Consider the following 18,351-nt stretch of genomic DNA (forward strand, 5'->3'; position numbering starts at 1 on the left):
CGCTTGGCATAGGCCCATTTTGAGGGGCAGTGTGATGGTTAGGAGCCAATCTCTAGCACAAAGCTCCCCAGGTTCAAATCTGCCTCTGACAGTCACACTGCAAATTTGACCAACTTATTCATTATTTATTTCAGTTGCCTCATCATAACATGGAATTAAAACTGTTCCCAAGCTTTTAGGGTTCTTGAGAACATCAAATGAGTGAGTATATGCAAAGTATAATACTAAAACAGTATCTGGCACATAATAAGGGCTATAATTATATTGGCAAAAGAAAGAACTTTGCTGTCCCTTCCACATCACCACAGCTCAACCTCCTGTCTCCATTAATCCCAGAATCGTAAGGCCCCTGACTACTGCTTTTTGTCCAGAGGATTAAGAGAGTGAGTGGGCTGGAATTAGCAACAAGTCAATTTTCCTTTGAATTGCCAGGGCTGGACTACCACCCACTTTGTTGTTTCTTCCCATTTTCTGAGCATCACAAAATGTAATATTCATGTGTCAAGGGATTCAGGATTGTATTTTAACATTTTATGGCCTCTTTGTAAAGCTACCTTTTCAATTTTAGAGGAGACAGTTTTATGACTCCCTTTGATAACCACTTAACTGTTAAGACCCAAACAAAGAAGAGGAATGGTCAAAGGATATCAGGTACTTCCAGCCAGCTAGAGTCTCACTTCTTGAACATTATTCAAATTAGCTCCAGGACTCATAATTCTGTGTTTTCATTTATTGCTGCAGTAAAGTAAATGGTTCTTTTATCCAAATGTTATTTCCTGGCTATTAATTCAGTAGTTATTTTGGATTGTGGCACTCCTCTTTGATTTAGGGATATGACACCTTATAAATATTTAAAAGTTGAAGACTGACACTTGGAGAAATTGACTTTGATTTGTTTTGTTAATATACTATGGCTAGAGTAATTATAGGTTTGGAAGATACAATCTTATTTTCTGTTTACTGGAAGCAATGGGGAGCACTTTGTCTCTATAACAAGGAATTTGTCAATGGAAGGCTATTCCCAAATCTTTTGCAGACCAGATCTCTATGCTTGTCTGCTCAGGATACATACTGCCTGTTACTCCTCATAGTTTTCTCTAGAACCTGCTCTTGAACCCAGCAATGTGGGGATGAAAACTACCCAGACTTCTCAAAATAGCTGAAAATGGTCATTCTTGAAAGGCTTGGAACTTTCTTTCATCTACAAGTGCCAGCAAGGGTTTATGGCAGGGCTCAGCGTGATCTACACACCGGTATGATTTAACCATGGATCAATCAACCTATTAGGGGAAAAAAAGACAAGGTCAATAAGGATGGGTCTTGGTGAACCAGAGGTCATTTTACATTTTCAGCGTAATGTTCTTATTTCCTTTCCATTAACATTTCATAATGAAAAAATTCCTATATTCTTTAATTTTTAAGATAATTAAGTGAATTTAGTGCCTTTGAAAGGTAGAGGATTTATAATGGTATCAGGGAATACACTGTTAATAATCTACAAGTCAGGGGCCACCTGGAGTGGAGCAGTGCTGCCTCTATCACCATTTCTGCTTCTTTGGTAACAAACTGTAACAAGATTCAGCCTCCTTTGCCAATTCAGAACCAAACTTCTCTCCTGAGACCAGAAAGATTTGTGTCTTTTGGGATGGGGCCTCTATCTCTCGAAAAGTGTTTTTTTCATAACATTTGATTTTGAATTGGAACAAATTACAACAAGCACAGATCTTTCTGAGAACTTGGTATTCTCTATTTACAAACCCTCAAACACATGATAGGAGTAAAGAATTGTTCTGGAGCTTCCCTAAGGAAAATAAACATGGCATCTGCCTCTAAGATAGTTACAGCCTAATAAGTGAGTTCACTGGCACAAGTGAACCCACAGGGGTGCAGGATAAGAGAAAGAGATCTACATGGTTGCAGCCAGGCCTGTGCACATAGAAACAAAGAGCCTGCAGACCAAAGGCTGGCTTCCCTCTGAGTTCTCCAAGCTGACCATTCTAGGTATCATTTAATAAAGATAACTTCATTGATTTTTGGATAAAGATGATAGATTAACTGCACTCATTTTCTTTTGTTCTCTCCCCATGCCCTACTAAAACAAAAATGAAGGATTTTTTTTTTTAATTCATGAATTCTAAAAGCCAAAGAAATTGGGAAGGGACTTAACAATGACAAAATTTTGGATGCTAGAAAACAGATGGATGAATAGGAAGTAATTTAGCAAACTCAAGACAGCCAAAATAACCTAGCAGTGGGAACAGCTGAGAGGCAAGTAGATTTATATACCATAGACTCCTCCCCACAAATAGCTCAGGAATTGACTAATTAAGTACCTTTGCAAATGCAAATGAAGATGGGCTTATAAACAGGAAAACAGAGAGTCTAAGAAGCAGTTAGAACCCCATATCCTTTGTTCTATTCCCCCACTCCATAAAGACTAGAGGCTTGTCCTCTGGAGAGAGTATAATCGTGGGTCTTTGGGTTAGGGAATCGTCAGTGCAGAGCGTGAGGGTGGGCGTGCAGGGTGAAAACAGGAGGACTGAATGAACAGGAGAGCAACGCTGAGACTCTTCCTCCAACCTGTTTCCCCACTAGGCTCCAGCCAGAAGACTCTTCTCTGGGGATTCCGAGTAGCTAAAGAGTAAAGACACAAAGACACTGATATTTGGTGGCTTCCTCAAGGAAAGAGGTCAGACACATTCCCCCTACAGAGAAGCCTCCAGAAGCTCCAACAAAAACTTTCAGAGCCCCACTTTTACACAGTAGTGGAAAACTAAAGATTACCAGGCCGCTAAGGAAAACCTCTAATATTTCTAAAGCCTCTAATGTATTAAAATAGTTTATTGAAAGTTGGCTGGTGTGAAGAAAGAGATGAAACCATTGATTGATGAATGGAACAAAAATGTGGTATATGCATACAATGGAATATTATTCAGCTTAAAAAAAAAAAGAAAACGTGTCATATGCTTTAACATGGATAAACTTTGAGGACATTATGCTGAGTCAAATAAGCCAATGACAAAAAAGACAAGTATTGCATGATTCTACTTGTATGAGGTAGAGTAATCAAACTCAGAAACAGAAAGTAGAATGGTGGTTGTCAGTAGCTGGGAGGAGAAGGAAATGGGAAATTGTTTAATAGGTATGGAGTTTCAGCCATGCAAATGAAAAAGTTCTAGAGATCTGTTGTATGACAATGTGCATATAGTTAACACTACTGTACTGTACACAGTACAGTATTTTTACCACAATAAAAAAAGAGAGACTAAAACAAAGTACAGAGAGTGAAGCCAATTATAAGAAGAGAAGAAAATGACAAATAGGATTGTCATTCACATCCTCAGGCAGGTAAGAGAAAATATTGTATTCGTGAAATAAAATTAGGGTACTATTAAAAATACATAAAAAGGAATATCCAGACGACAAAAGAAGAGCTCTTAGAATGAAAACCATGGTATTAAAATCTCAACAGTAAGAAGAAATTTCCTAGAAAACAGAGCAAAAAGGAAAAGAAAAAATATGAGAAATGAAAAACATGAAAGAAAAAGAAAATAAAAACTAAAAGAAAAGAGAAATTAAAGAAAGAAAGAAAAAAGAAAAGAAAAGAAAGACCAGTCCAAAGGTCAAGTTAAGGGAATTTCAGAAGAACAAAAGAGAGGAAGAAATCTTCAAAGAGCTTATTTTTAAATGTTTTTCTAGAATTAAAAGACACAATTTTCCAATTAAGAAAACGGCTTAAAACCAAACACCGCATGTTCTCGCTCATAGGTGGGAACTGAACAATGAGAACAGTTGAACACAGGGCGGGGAACATCACACACCGGGATCTGTCATGGGGTGTGGGGAGGGGGGAGGGATAGCATTAGGAGATATACCTAATGTAAATGACGAGTTAATGGGTGCAGCACACCAACATGGCACATGGATACATATGTAACAAACCTGCACGTTGTGCACATGTACCCTAGAACTTAAAGTATAATAAATAAATTTTAAAAAAAGATTTAAAATGACAACAAAAAATCAAAATGCAGAGGGGGATGGAATTAAGTATCTTTTTTTCCTCTGTCTCTTTTTTTGCAATCAAAATTAAGATGTCATCTTAATAATTTATTATAGCTAATGATAAGCCTTTAAAATAATTTACTACAGCTAAAGCTAAGCCTCCTGGTAACTACAAAGCAAAAACCTGGAATAGATAACACTGGAAAAAAAAAAAAGAAAAAAAGAAAAGGGCTTACAAAGTGCCTAGGATAATGAATGAAAATAAACTCCACCAAGGCACATTTGTATGACATTTCAGAACTCTTGAAGCAAAAAGATTCTACAAAAACTAGGTTGGAGGGGGGAGTTATTTTCAAAGTATAATAGCCCAGAATAGCTTCTGACTTCTCAGAGGTAACATCGAAAGCTCAAAGAGCAATGCCTTTAACATTCTAACGGAATGATTTCCAACCTAGAAATCTTACCTAGGCAAACTATTAATGAAATGTGACAGTAATACAAAAGCCTCACAAATCTACCCCACACCTTTTCTTGGCAATCTGTTAGGGGATGTGTCTCAACAAAATGAGAGGAGAAAGCAAGAAAGAGAAAGATGTGGGCTAGAGAAACAAAAGAGAGAGAGAAAGGCATCCCCACACTTACGGTGAAGGAATATCCTAGGATGAAGACTACACATCAGACTTATAAGATAGTTGGTCTAGAATGGAGAAATGCAGGAAGTTCCAGGAGTGATTTATTCGTGAAACTGATGGAACGCCCAAAGCATATGAACATTTTGAGAGGAGACTTAGACAACTGGTAGAGAGTTTAAGGGTTGAATTAATTACAAGTACATGGAAAACTAAGCTCCACCTATGGAGGAGCATAGAGTTGGGAACAAAGGATTAATTATGTGGTTTCTGAAATGCTTAGAGCAGCCAGAGTTGGATTGAATCTCTTAGCCAAAGTAAGTAGCTCCAGGGCATAAATTACTGTCAGAGTAATTTAAACCCAGTGAATAGGTAGGAATATGAATACAGAATGGTCTCTGATAACCTGAAAATATAAAGGTGACTCCCTTACCAAGAGTGATCCAAAGAATATGGTAAACCCAATGAAATCACCATACAAATGATTTCCAAATATTTCGTTTTTCTCCTTTTTAGGCTAGTTTGTGGGGCAGCTGATTGACAGTTGTCTAACATGGGTGTTTTGAAAACCTTGAATATGTATGACCAGTACTGTAATTATGTTGTGTTTATATAAAATGAAGCTAAACAAGACAACAAAATTGATCTCCTCAGTGAAACATAGGCTTATGCTAAACCTCCAGATATCTCTGTTTTATTAAGGCAACATATTTCCCACCAGAGATGTGCTGTCTGATCCTTTCGATCGTTCTGAATATACAGAACACGTGTGTAACAAAGACCACGTGCAAGCTACAGGATATAAGGATATTAAGAAACAAGGCAAAGTGGTGTATTCCCATCTCCTTCTCCTGAATAGCATCAATTAAAATTCACAGCTGCTGGCTGCCCAGATGTTTCTTGCATTTAGTGCTCTGTAATATGCATCAGAATATATTGTATGACCACAGTTTCCATAAACTTGACAGTTCTGTATTCTAAATTCTGCAGACTAGACCCAGTGTGTGTATTTTATCTTCAGATTAGTTTTCTTCCGCCTGCCCCCAACCCTGCCCCCACCTTCATTTGCTTGGGGCATTTGCAGTTCAGAAACAAAAGACATTTACAGCTCAGAGTTTAGCTGTATCAGGGTGTAAGTGCAGGTCAGGCCTGATTTATGTGGCACTTCTGATAAGCAGGGGAGGAGAGCAGGATGGGGGTTTGGGAAAGCTGGTGAACTTGGCTTGACTTCATGTCTCTTGCTTTTGTAGGCAGCCAACATCCCTCTGGTGTCAGAACTTGCCATCGATGACATTCATTTTGATGACTTTTCTCTCGATGTTGATGCCATGATCACAGCTGCTCTCCGGATGTTCATGGAGCTGGGGATGGTACAGAAATTTAAAATTGACTATGAGGTAAGATGTCTGTCTTGGATGATCCAAGCAGTTCACCTGGGACAATGTGTTAGCCACTCTGAACCACTGGTTTCCAAAATACAAAACGGGGATGATAATCCCTGCCCTGCACACCTCATGGAATTACTGTGAGAACCAGAAGAGATGTTTGTGGAAGGCCTTTGATCACTGAGGGTTACTCAGACATAAGCCAACATTGAGATAAGGGTCCACTGGAATCACCTACAACTGCCTGACGCACCCTCTCCCTCCCATTTCAGACACTGTGTAGGTGGCTTTTGACAGTGAGGAAAAACTATCGGATGGTTCTGTACCACAACTGGAGACATGCCTTCAACGTGTGTCAGCTGATGTTCGCGATGTTAACCGTAAGTATGCTTAGTGGTGGTGGAAGATCATTTCTCATTCGTAGGAAGTGGCAGACTTTCTCCTTTACCTTTCCATTTCTCTGAAAAATTACCATGTGATCATCTTATGTTGAAACTTACCTGCCCTGGTTATGAAAGTTATATGTGCCAGCAATTTCTGAGCTTGAAAGCTGTAACATCGTTGACCCCTTGAAGCCAGTGTAGCCTTGGAATGATTACTTGAGCTTCTGTTCAGTATTTTTTGTTGGTAAACTTGTTCTTTTACAAAAGAAATGCTCAGATTTTTAAAGTAATCTTTTGCAGAGGAAATGTAGATGAGTAACAGAACAAAGAGATCACTAGATATGACTCTCTTGGCTGGTGGAAAGCCAGTAGGGAGGTGTGAACATCACCCGCAGGAATATGGAAATCCTGAGAGGATGCTTATTTGAGACAATGCCCAGGGAGGCCAAGGGGAAAAGAGGGATAAGACTGCGCACTCTCCAGGTTTAGGGCTTACTTGCCTTAAAATCTCTGTCCCGTGGGGTTTTAACCCATTGATGGTGGCCAGTCTGTTTCACGGAGATATCTAGTGCAGCTGGGCAGATGTAAGCCTTGGAATTTAATCTGAAGCAAATGTTTGTGGCAAAGAGTGAAACAAATCCTCTATTTACTTCTTCTGGCAAGAAATAAGGCTTGTTTTGACATAATTTCTACTACATTGTTACACTATCATCAAGTAAAATGTTTTCTGGCTTAAATATGTTGGTTTCTTTGGCCTCATAGTTATATATACACACATGTGTACCTACATATCTGTGGGTGTGTGTAAACATATTGCCATACAAAAAAAAAAGAATGTGAGTCTTGGATTCTTCCAACATAAAACAAATACCTTATATTTTTGCACCCAGACTAAAATTTAAACACAAAATTGAAGGGGTGGCCTGCCCCTCCACACCTGTGAGTGCTTCTCGTTAGGTGGGACGAAAGACTTGAGAAAAGGAATAAGACACAGAGACAAAGTGTAGAGAAAGAAAAGTGGGGCCCAGGGGACCGGTGCTGTGCTTACAGAGGACCCACACCAGCACCGGCCTCTGAGTCCCGCTTTTCTTGGGAAGGTAAAATCATTCCACAAAATCAGAACTCCAAATGAAATGCATTTTCCTTTGCTCCAAATGAACAAAGACGATTCTGCTTCTTTCTCAAAAAAAAAAAAAAATCTGTCTCATTTTCTGCCTATTAAAATTTTACTCATCCTTTAAGGCATTGATCTAGTGCCAGTTTTTCTACAAAGTCTTCCCCTTTCTCCCAAATCATCAATAATTACTTCTTTCCCTATACTGTATCTAGTACAACACATCTTTCTTGCTACTGTGTATTTTAAGTTACAAATCTGTCATCCTCCTATAGAGTAAGCTGCTGAGGGAAGAGATCACTTCTTGTTTTTCAACAGCATCTACTTATTTGCTCAACCACCATTTATTGAGGGTCACACCAGCACCTTGCACTCCGTCATGTACTTGGTGGGTTTTCAAAAAAATGTATGTTGAATTTACTACACGAGCTGAAATGTGCATCTAGCATAAGAAGATGGGGCCAGAATGTCTTTTATACTAGGGACTTGTGCTTTGGGTCCTCAACTGCTTAAGAAACAGGCAGACTGGCCTGGGAAAACTGGACTGGTTGCATTCTCCTGTTGCATCCACCGTCAGAGGAGTGAGCCAGTCAAGTGAGAAAGGAAGATGCTTTGAAACATGAGGCTTAATAGCTCAAGTAACAACCATTGCTTGGGAAAAAAAAATCTTCATTTTGTTTTCCCATATCCTACCTCAGTAAACAAGGTATAATGTTTTGTGTACAGAGTTCATGTGTCTGGCCCACAGAGGACATTCAATAAAAAACTTTTTAACCCATTATTTTGGAAAACCTATGGATTTATGCTGAATTGCCAAAATAAGTAAGCAGGAACCCTGTTCAATGAAGGAAAAAGAAATGGCTGTGACATTTTTGAGTTAGAAATGTCAAGGACAGAGACAGATTTTTATGATAAACCTTAAAATAGTTGGAATAGGGGAAACTGGCAAGAGCAGCAGGGTCACAGTGGACACTTAGGAGCAAAAGGAAATATATATCCAGTTTTCTGCAGTGGGTATTTCCATTATATGGGCAATTTTGATCCTTTCCAAGAAATTGAAGAGAATAGAATTCTTAAACTATGTCACCACAATGGGGATGCTCATATCGTCAGAATATTTCCAGGGTGCAGTTGTTTTTGCAAGTATGCTCAGCAATCTTGAAGAGCAGCATTGTTGGAGAAGGCTTAGGTTTTGTTTTTTTGCATTCATGCTAACACAGAAAGAGGAGACTTCATTGTTAAATTTCTCTAAGGAGGGTGGGTGGAGGAGATCACAAAACAAAAACGTGACTTCAGAAAGAATACAACGTTATTTTGTTCTCCTTCACATTGTATTGAGTAACCACATCTGGAAAAGATAGTATTTTCTGCTCATTAAATTTTGTTGAACTTAACTAAGGGTTACAATTGGTTAAAAGTGTCAACACTTGTTTTTCTGTAACATAAGTATCTTCTCCAAGCTTGACTTTGGTCAATCTGGTTAATCCGAATTTTTTAATTAAGAAAATATTTACAGAAGTAACAAAGACAACTCAATCAGTGTAGCTAAAAATAAACTTAACTCGCTCATCAATTCTCATCTCTGGAATGTGACTCAGCCTATGGTAAAATGATGCCCTATTCTTACCACCAATGGGCACTCATGCTTTTGGCACTCCTGAAGATTCTAAAAGCCTTTCAATGTTTTGATCTTATCAGTGATTAAATTTCCATTTCAGTGATCTCATATTTCCTGTCTGTGGGTTGTGTTAGAACCAAAATTCTCTATTAATCTGGGGGGAAAAAAAGAAAGAAAAGAAAAGAAACTCACCATATACCAACCATTGGATTCAACCTGAGTCATGTCCATAAGGCTAAGAAAGCACAGTATGTGTGTGCTGAGGCTTCCTCTAGATGGCGCTCCAAGGCAAAGTTTCCCAGCTGGTTTCCAGAAAAGGCGAAAAAACCTTACCAACCTTCCTTAAAAGTGCTTCTTTTCTTCTAGTACAGGGAATACTGAGGTACACACCGCCCCACAAAATAAATGTTTTTCCTAAAAGAGATAGCAACAAAACCAGTCTGTCGGAAAAGAGCATCTCCCACCAGGATGGGCCTGTTTTATGACTGCCACCTTGCATACCGTGCTGTTAACGTGAATAATAGTGTTCTCCTTGTGACCTTAAATCTGTGATTGTGTATTTTTCCAAGCCCATTGTCTCTGGGAATGGGGAGATGCATAGTTGTGTGTCACTGCTGAACAAATTTTGGCACCACGTACAACAGGACGAGCAAATTAATATATGCCCCAGCTTCCTAACCTTTAACCCTAAAATCACTTCATGGGTGGAAAATAAACTTATTGACTCAGCATTGTGTTTTGCGAACATGTCTAGGTAACAAAGCGGTTTTGTTCTTTTAGAAATTTAAAAAAAAAAAAGAACTACTCTGTAGGACAGGCAAATTGATATAAAATGATGAACATTTTGTTCACTGGGAACCCTGTTAATGACTTATTAATTTGTTCCATGCCTCTGGTCTGAGATTTCACATTTATAAATTTGAAAGCTTCAATGTTATTCTTTGTTTTTAAAGAGATATTTAGATAGTTAAAATTTCCCAAATACTTTGAATTCCTCCGACAAATACAGTAGGTAGTGACAGTTACTATTTGTGGTTAAAATGAGGAAGAAAACCTGCAGATCAATGATCATCATATAAATTATCTTTACTAATAGGAGTTTATAGTACAAATATTCCATCATGCACATACATAATAAATAAATTATAACTATAAATACATCATAAAAGATGAGGTACATATTTCTTATATTCACGATGTAGACTAGATATAGGAAATGACTCTGCTTTTGTTTGTATTCTGTAAAATAAAAGGCATGTAGTGGTGCCAAGGTTGCAGAGACATTTTTTTCGGTTTTATAAATGATGTATGAGCTCTGACAGATTTTCCAAGGGGGAAAAAAAAAGATTTCTTTAAGAGTCAGTATTCTTTACTATCCCATAAATGTACTCATTAGTACGTTGGGCCATGCCCTGCATCCTGTAGGATATCAATAAAGATTAATTGAATGAGTGAATTTAGTTTAGGGTAATATTATTCAAGGAACCATGTTGCTCAGTGTCCAGTTAAAAAAAGCTATAAAATGATGAACAACTATCATTGCTTGAAATCTTGTTCTTTCTTCATGTCACACTAAGGTTCAGCTAGGGTTCATATAGAATATTATGATCTTGCAGAATTCACTGGATATGAAAAGAGAAGAGCACATGATCACATTAAAATTTATGATGGTGCTGGCAGTGTGGCGCTGGTGGGGAATTGCAGTTAAACACTAATAATAACCAAGTATCACAGCAAACACATTGACACCCCCTGACATTTACTGGGGGCTTCTTAAATCTTAATGTGGAGGTAGCGTGTTTAAATCCATATTTGTGTTGTCAACAAGGTTATTTTCAGAGATAAGCCAAACCATTTTATTGGTAATTCAAACTAGAGAGCAGAAGGGATGTTTAGGGAGAAAATCCATCCTATTCACCAGCTTGAGGCTGATGTTCTGTCCTCTGACTGCAGTTTCCAGGAAAGTCCTTGATTTTTGAGGTAGAAAATTCCTTCTGGAAGATCTTAGAAGCACAGCTGAAACTCTTCCCTCCCTGTCCAAGAAATACAGAACCAATTGAAATTTTAAATAAAATATTTTTACTCAATAATCAGAATCCTAATCTCAACAGAAATCAAATTCCTTTGTAGACTGTAACACTGGAAGTTACAAAGGGAGAGATCTAGATGTTTTGTTCTGTAACTGACTAAAATAAATTAATAAGCAGTAATCATATTTGTAATCATCAAACATCATTTTTACACTGCATTTCCTTATCAAAAAAAGTAGTAACTTGTTATATTTACTTTAAAATAAATGGCAGCATTATCGTAATAATATAATAAAATCTACATGATAGAACAACCAACTCTTTAATCTTCATGCAAATGTAACCTACAAGATGGCAAATTTTTAATTTAGAAAAGAAATAATTTTTAAATGTTTTTGCAGAATATCAGCACCAGACACAATAAATTAACTATGGGGCTGATCAGTTTGAATACTGTGTTTAAATTACATTTAAGACTCCTGTCTTTTAATCATTTAAAAAAGGTTTCTATTTTTATTCTCTCTGACTACATCTCAGAGCCCCAATTAGGCACTCCATGCTTCCAGCTGGCATTCCCTTTATCCACATTTATTTTATAAAAGAAAAAAGGCCAAAGCTGCACATAATTAAGAACCTGGTGTGCTAATAACCAAACATGCAATTGGGCAGAAGGATAATCCAATCCATTTCCTCTCACAGGAGAGTAACCTCCATAACTCACTTTAAGCGCTGCCATTCATGAGTTATGGGTCATTCCCTTTCTAGTGAAAATAAATTCTCCCGCACCATCAGCCAGAGCTGGGTATTTTTCTTAGGACATGTAAATTGTAAAAGTGTATGAACATAATCATGTCCGACATTACAGGGAAAGTATAACCTCTTGCTCACGGACGTAGGCTTATACGTACATGTATGTGGTTTCGAGGCTGGGGCTGCCTAGTTACAATATAGGATTTTTGATTAAAGAGAATTTATTCTTGAGATTTTTATGATGTTGGTAAACTGCTTAATCTGTCGCTTTGTGTTTTATGACGCCAGCCAAATCCTCCAGGTCAGGGAGACCCAGCAGCAGAGCCATGGTCATTTATCACAGCCTCCATTTTCCACAGTGTATGATTTCCTAGTGGCACTTTCTTGGGACTGAAACCTGGCACCTAAGGATGTTAAATTGGGAGCTATAAAAAGTTTTAATTTTTCATGGGTGTCATGTTCAGTTTTGGCTCAATTATGGCTAATAAAAATTGGGGTAAGCTTTGAAGAAGCCTCAAATTCTTGAAATTCACCAACCTGGGCTCTGTGGCACTTTGAGAGATCTGTCTTTCTACACAATTAATGTGCAGCAAGTGATCTGCTTCATTTTCTGTGGTCATAAACCATATGTTATATTATATGCAGTTCGCTGGTAATTTATCAGAAATAAAATATAAATTATATTTCTAAACATGGACAAAACATACCATCCTTGTCCTCAAAAAAACATCATGAAGCACAAATACTGTTAGGGTTGAAAGCTAAGTCCTTAAGAATCTGATATTTTTCTTTTGGTTCTTTCTAAAATGCATTATATGTGCTATATACATACAGCTATGTTTATTTATTATCTTTTGATGTAGAAACCTCAACTTTCTCAAGTCTTATTATTTAGTTGAAAATTTCCTTATACTATTTGTATTTCTTTTTGTACATTTTATCAAAATAAGAGAGCAGAAATATATTGAGCAAATTTTATCTGACCACATTAGGACTTCTTGAGAATGAAATAAAGAGTGTTGACAGATACCAGAGGTTTGCTTTGAAATACGCTAGCAAACAAAACAAAACAAAACAAAACACACACTGCATGTGAAGAGACAGAGGAAACAAGCCGCAAAACCTGGGTTCCTGCTGAAGTTAGGCAATGACTGCATTGGGTTCATTATATTAATAGTATTCTATTTTTTGTATGTTTTTAACTCTCCAAAAAAAGAATTTGAAAATTATGCTAATAAACAGGTTAAAAATTAAGCCTTAGAAGTGGTTATAAATGTAATAGAATATAATAATAAAGTTATATATAAAATTAATCCAATTTTTAAATGTATGCATCAAACATCTACGCAACATATATAATTGTACCGGACTGTGTTGCCTTTCTGAGACTTACATACACAAGCACTTGCAACCATAGTTGAGGCTAAGGGTCAACATATTCCCAAAACATGACTAAGGTTTTATGATTTGATAGTAAGTACCTTCAGAAGCTTCTGGTTGGGAAAGAAAGTCATTTATACATAGACTGTAAGGTTTTTCCAACTCTGAGCTTGGCAAGGAAAGGATCAGTTAGGCCTAAATCAATATTTAATTAATGCCAAATCAATATTTGGTTGCATTCATCTTGAAAAGAAAGATAAGCAAATTCAATCAAAACTATCCCATTCCCATGGATAATTAGACGACTTGCAATTGGCTTGTTGCTTTGCATACTCTGGTAAAGGAGACATGTGAGCATGTTGGTCCTAGATGGTGATTCCCTATCAGCTGGAAAGGTTCTGGTCTCTGGACCTCAAAATGGGGCCAAGGTGCCCCCTTTTCTCCTCAGCAAACCCATTTATTTGTAGACAAACATTACTGTAAATGCCAAGGGAGTATGGCCACTAAATCTAGATGCTATAGTTTGCTCAGTAGGGGTTTTTTCCCCTCCATTGAAGTTTGTGGTTGAATACCTGTTCTTCCCCTTATGCTTTCATCACACACTGTCTCTGATTGACAAAGGTAAGATCCTTTTTTAAAAAGAAGGTATGCTGCGACATCCAGTAGTATAAATATTCATAAGCACTCCTAGTAAGCAATTGAAATCTGCTTCCACTCCAAAGCTTGAGATAGTCCTCTGCTCAATATTATTGTCTTGGAGCATATGAAACAGTTTGATACCCATCAGGCTGCCCCTAGGATCTATATGTTGAGTGGTTGCCATCCCATCACAAAGCAAATAAAATAGGGTCTCAAAAAGAAGCATACTGGGGTTGCTGTCCACGCACACGGAGCCCTAACATTGCCCTAACAATTCTCTCACCACCGTGATCCACCCATGACTGGGATATGTGCTGAACTGGGGGGTGATTGAAGGCAACCTTCTTATAGAACCATCAGCCTCCATTAGGAGATGTAAGTTTCACAAGCAGACTCTTCATGTTAAGGATGACCCAGCAGAGCTGGACCAGCCATCAGCATTGCATATTGGGGCTTTTTTTTTTTCTTAAGATGATATGAGCATCTCGTTTGTGGCATTTACAATGAAACCTTCAAAGAGCACTTTTTTGGCTGAAATAAATGTGATTTTAATAATGTACCAAACAAAGACCCCAGATAGTTACCTGCAACACTCTATGTACCAGAAATTTTAAAATACCAGAAATTAAATGCTTCTTCTATAAATACTGCCTTTCTGTCCCAAGCTCATAAGGCCTTCAAATTCAAGCCACCTATAGATCAGCGAAGGCACGATGACACAGATTGGGAATATGGTGTGCAGATTCTTCTAGAGGAGGCACTTCCTTGAGAAACCATGTCTTTCCAATCCCTTGGAATTGTCTGAGCCGTACTTTTTCCTCTTCTTGTCCAAAAGAGTGAGAAAGATGAAGAAGAAGAAGAAAGACTCTCCAAAACCTATTATATTGTCTCTCAACCTTAGCCAATCCACCTAGGGCTCTGCTGCAGTGCCTGGACATCAGAATCCATGGTGGAGCATATGGAGCCTACTATCTTCAGCTTTAGGGTGTCTGCAACCATTAGGAATTTCTAGTAAATCATTAGATTCCCTCTGTCTTAGTTTGCCATCTGCTACATCTCAGAATCAACAGGATGAACTCATCAGGAAATCCCTTATCATTCAATACTTCCGATAGTTGGGTTCAAAAAGAAAGGTGAGAGCAGAATTTCTGGCATCATTTTCTCAGATTGCTGAGCCAGGACTGCATGCATGGCAAGGGTATGCAGTCCATGGTGCACCTCCTCCAGAAACCGAGCAGGAGGAGCTGGACATCTCTACCAGTTCTGTCTTCCACAAAGCACAACTAATGTTATGACAGCTTCTCTTTAGAAAACAGTGCTCTGTGGCACTGCTCCGCTGGCTCGAGGGGTGACCAGATTCTATGTGCAGCAAGGGGCGGCTATCGTCTTCACTGCCCTGTTCCTAGTGCCAGGAAATCAGTAAATAATAAATATTTGTTCAATGAATGAATGGACACTTTTTAGAATATCACTATTTCATTTCAAGCTGGGACAGTTTGATGAAGTGTGGGCTAATTCTTGAAACAAGAATGTACAAATATACATACACGTGTATAAATATAGATGTTCTTATAAACAAATGTTCTTTATGGAAATTTTAGACACAAAGGAAAAAATTTAAGCCAACTGTAATTCCACTGCTGATAATATCTTGATGTACATCTTAACAGTCTTTTTCCTATACATATATTTAAACATTTTATAAAGTTGAGATGTTACAAACTACTGTATCTTTCTTTTCTCTCCAAACCTCATTTGTAAAGCACTGTATATCATCAAGCACATATTGATGTGACATAGCCATATTTAAACTAAAAATATCCAATGGCTCTGCAATATCAATCTCTTCCTACTCAAGAATAATGTCCTTCGTGAAATAAAGCACACACCAAGGGATTCTTTACAGCCCTGTTATCTAACACTGTATCATCACAATAGGATTTAAAAGCGGTGCAACTGAACCCGCACCTCGACTTAGGGGCTGTGTAGCACAGTGAGTAAGAACACAGACTGGGGAGCCAGACTACCTGGGCTTTTATGCCGCCTCTCTTACTTTATAGTCTTGTAACCTGGTGCCTCAATATCTTCATCTACAAAATGGGAAGATAAGAACAGTTACCTATCTCAGAGAGTTCTTGTAAGGATTAAATGAGCTAATGAATGTGAAGTATTTAGGAAAATGCCTGGCATATACTAAGCGCTATAAAAGTTAACTGTTGTTGACATTATCCCAGGCCTCTTCTCAAATCTACCCAGTGCTCAATATATAATAGGCACTTAATAACACTTCTTAAATTACTAAATTGTCTATAGCACCATCTAGTGTTGATATTCTGGGTGTTTTTACACCTGTTTGGATTCAGCAGCGTCACAAAGTAACAGTCATTTTTCTCTGGCTATGACATTCCCCCATTCACTGGTATCATACAGGATCAGCATTAAAATGAGAGTACATCCTGGCTGATTTAAATTTTACATTGGCTAATGATAGAAATTACTGGGTAGTCCAGGAGACCTTGAGAATCAATCTTACCGGCTTGGGTCTTTTGGAGTTCTAGTTATTATATGCTGTAGTAGCTGGGGGTAGGCTTATCCCAGTATACATTTCAGCCCAATGAAGGAATATCATTGGAGGCCTGCTCAGAGGGCAGGTGAAAGGCTTTGCTGGAGGGGGTGACATGGAAAATAGGTTTATATGCCCTGGCTGACTTTTTACTTAGATATATTGTATTTACTGCTTATATTTCTGATACGAACTGCGAGGGAATACAGGTGAGAAGATATATTAACATTAAAACTCAATAAAACCCATAATCATTGGGTCAGGAGCAGAAAGATATAATTTTATTTGAAAATAAAAGAATAAACCAGAGTCAAGAATGGAGTAAATGCATTAAAATATACTTCCTGCCGCCTCTCTGTTTTCTTTTGAAAGTATATTGTCTTCAGCAGGCAGTTGACTTTTTCTACTCAATATCGGTACCTGCAGGCCTGAACGGATAGCCCTGGGAGGAAGATGGATGAGGGTGGGGGAGGGGCAAAAGGACACTTAGTGGCAGGTGGGCATTTTTCAGGCCTGATGACTCCCAGAAACCATTTACCAGGCAGCTTTAAATCACAGTCAAGAGATAGGTGCTGCTTCAGTAACTCAGGTATCACAGTCGGGAGAGGTAAATATGTTTTGTGTGACTGTGTGTGGGTGCTGTACTTCAGGGATTCTCTACTCCGAGGATCTAGAGGTAGGCTCCATAGTCTTTGATATTATAAAATTATAGAAAATGTTCTAGGAAGAGAGTCTAGGGCTCTGTTATGTTCTTAAAAGTATCCATGATACCAATAGTTTAAGACCAAGATGCTAGATTTCTGGGCAGAGCAGGGGACAGGGACTGTGTGGAACATTTTAGCAAAATATGTTCCATCTTATTGTAAAATGGGTGATAACTGATGGTTTAAAAATGGCTAGGGATTTTGATCTCAAATCTATTAGATGGCATTTGATTTTAACTACTGATTAAATTTCTAGTCAAACTACTTTATTTTAACATTATCTCTAATCTTACTGCTCTGATACATCAGCTAGTTCTAGTCAATAGCTTTTTCATGGGCAAAATCTCTCTAAATTGTAGCACAATATCATTGCACAACACTTATTTCCAGAATATCATAGATAATTATTTCATACTTGATAGACTTTTCAAGTTTTATCTAGTATTAGCAAGACCAAACCCAACATTTTGAGTTTTAAGATGATAGAGATGACAACAAAAGACATTTATCCCCCTCCCCTTCTCAAAAATCATCCTAAAATAATATGGAGAAAAAGAAATGTACACAAATCCCGCCTTGCAGGGACTCATAACACATGAAGGCAGAAAGTGAAGGGAGGATAGTTCATAACTTAGCAGAGAAGAGAAATCCAAGTGTCTTCAGAGGTGAAGGTGTGGAGGAAGGGGTACCCATAAGAAATAATGCTACCCCCAGGACCTAACGAGACTCAGGAACTGGAGGCCTCAGATACCATGAACATGAGGTGAAGTGGAATGAGGGAGTGATAGAAACAGTGAGTGCCCAAGTCTCCATCCCCTCTCTCTGTAGTTGGAGGGCTACTCTTCCCCCTGCCTCTGCCATAACCAGGGTATTTGCCAGAAAAACTGAATCCCAGAGTTGGGCACACAACCAAAAGCAAAGTTAGGATGAGGTGCACACTCAAAATAAGAGGATTAAGTGAAAGCCTACATCCTCACAGGTGGACAGCCACAGTTCTCTCTTCGTAGGATGCCAAAAGACGTGTTTACACCATTCCCAGGCAGCAGATTGGAAAGTCCAGAGAAAATGAGTTTAGATGTTGACATTTGGGTATCTCCAGCAAAAGACCAGCTGGCCACACAGTCACCCTGTGGTAAGACGCAGCAATCTCC

General features: G+C 38.2%; 1 protein-coding gene and 1 long non-coding RNA gene across 2 annotated transcripts in view; one reads left to right on the forward strand and one right to left on the reverse strand.

Moving 5' to 3' along the window:
• The window catches only part of PDE11A (phosphodiesterase 11A), a 433,775-nt gene that overhangs the window by 327,871 nt on the left and 87,553 nt on the right, over positions 1 to 18,351 (forward strand). Inside the window, exons 11-12 of the mRNA XM_032755287.2 lie at positions 5,885 to 6,031; positions 6,292 to 6,399. Of these exons, the coding sequence (XP_032611178.1) occupies positions 5,885 to 6,031; positions 6,292 to 6,399 (255 nt within the window). The remainder of the gene's footprint in view (positions 1 to 5,884; positions 6,032 to 6,291; positions 6,400 to 18,351) is intronic.
• The window catches only part of LOC116810616 (uncharacterized), a 50,243-nt gene continuing 42,858 nt past the window's right edge, over positions 10,967 to 18,351 (reverse strand). The window contains exon 5 of the long non-coding RNA XR_004370334.1: positions 10,967 to 11,167. This is a non-coding gene — a long non-coding RNA (uncharacterized LOC116810616). The remainder of the gene's footprint in view (positions 11,168 to 18,351) is intronic.

The sequence above is a fragment of the Hylobates moloch genome, unplaced genomic scaffold, assembly GCF_009828535.3.
Source record: "Hylobates moloch isolate HMO894 unplaced genomic scaffold, HMol_V3 SCAFFOLD_1, whole genome shotgun sequence".
NCBI classification, from domain to species: domain Eukaryota; kingdom Metazoa; phylum Chordata; class Mammalia; order Primates; family Hylobatidae; genus Hylobates; species Hylobates moloch.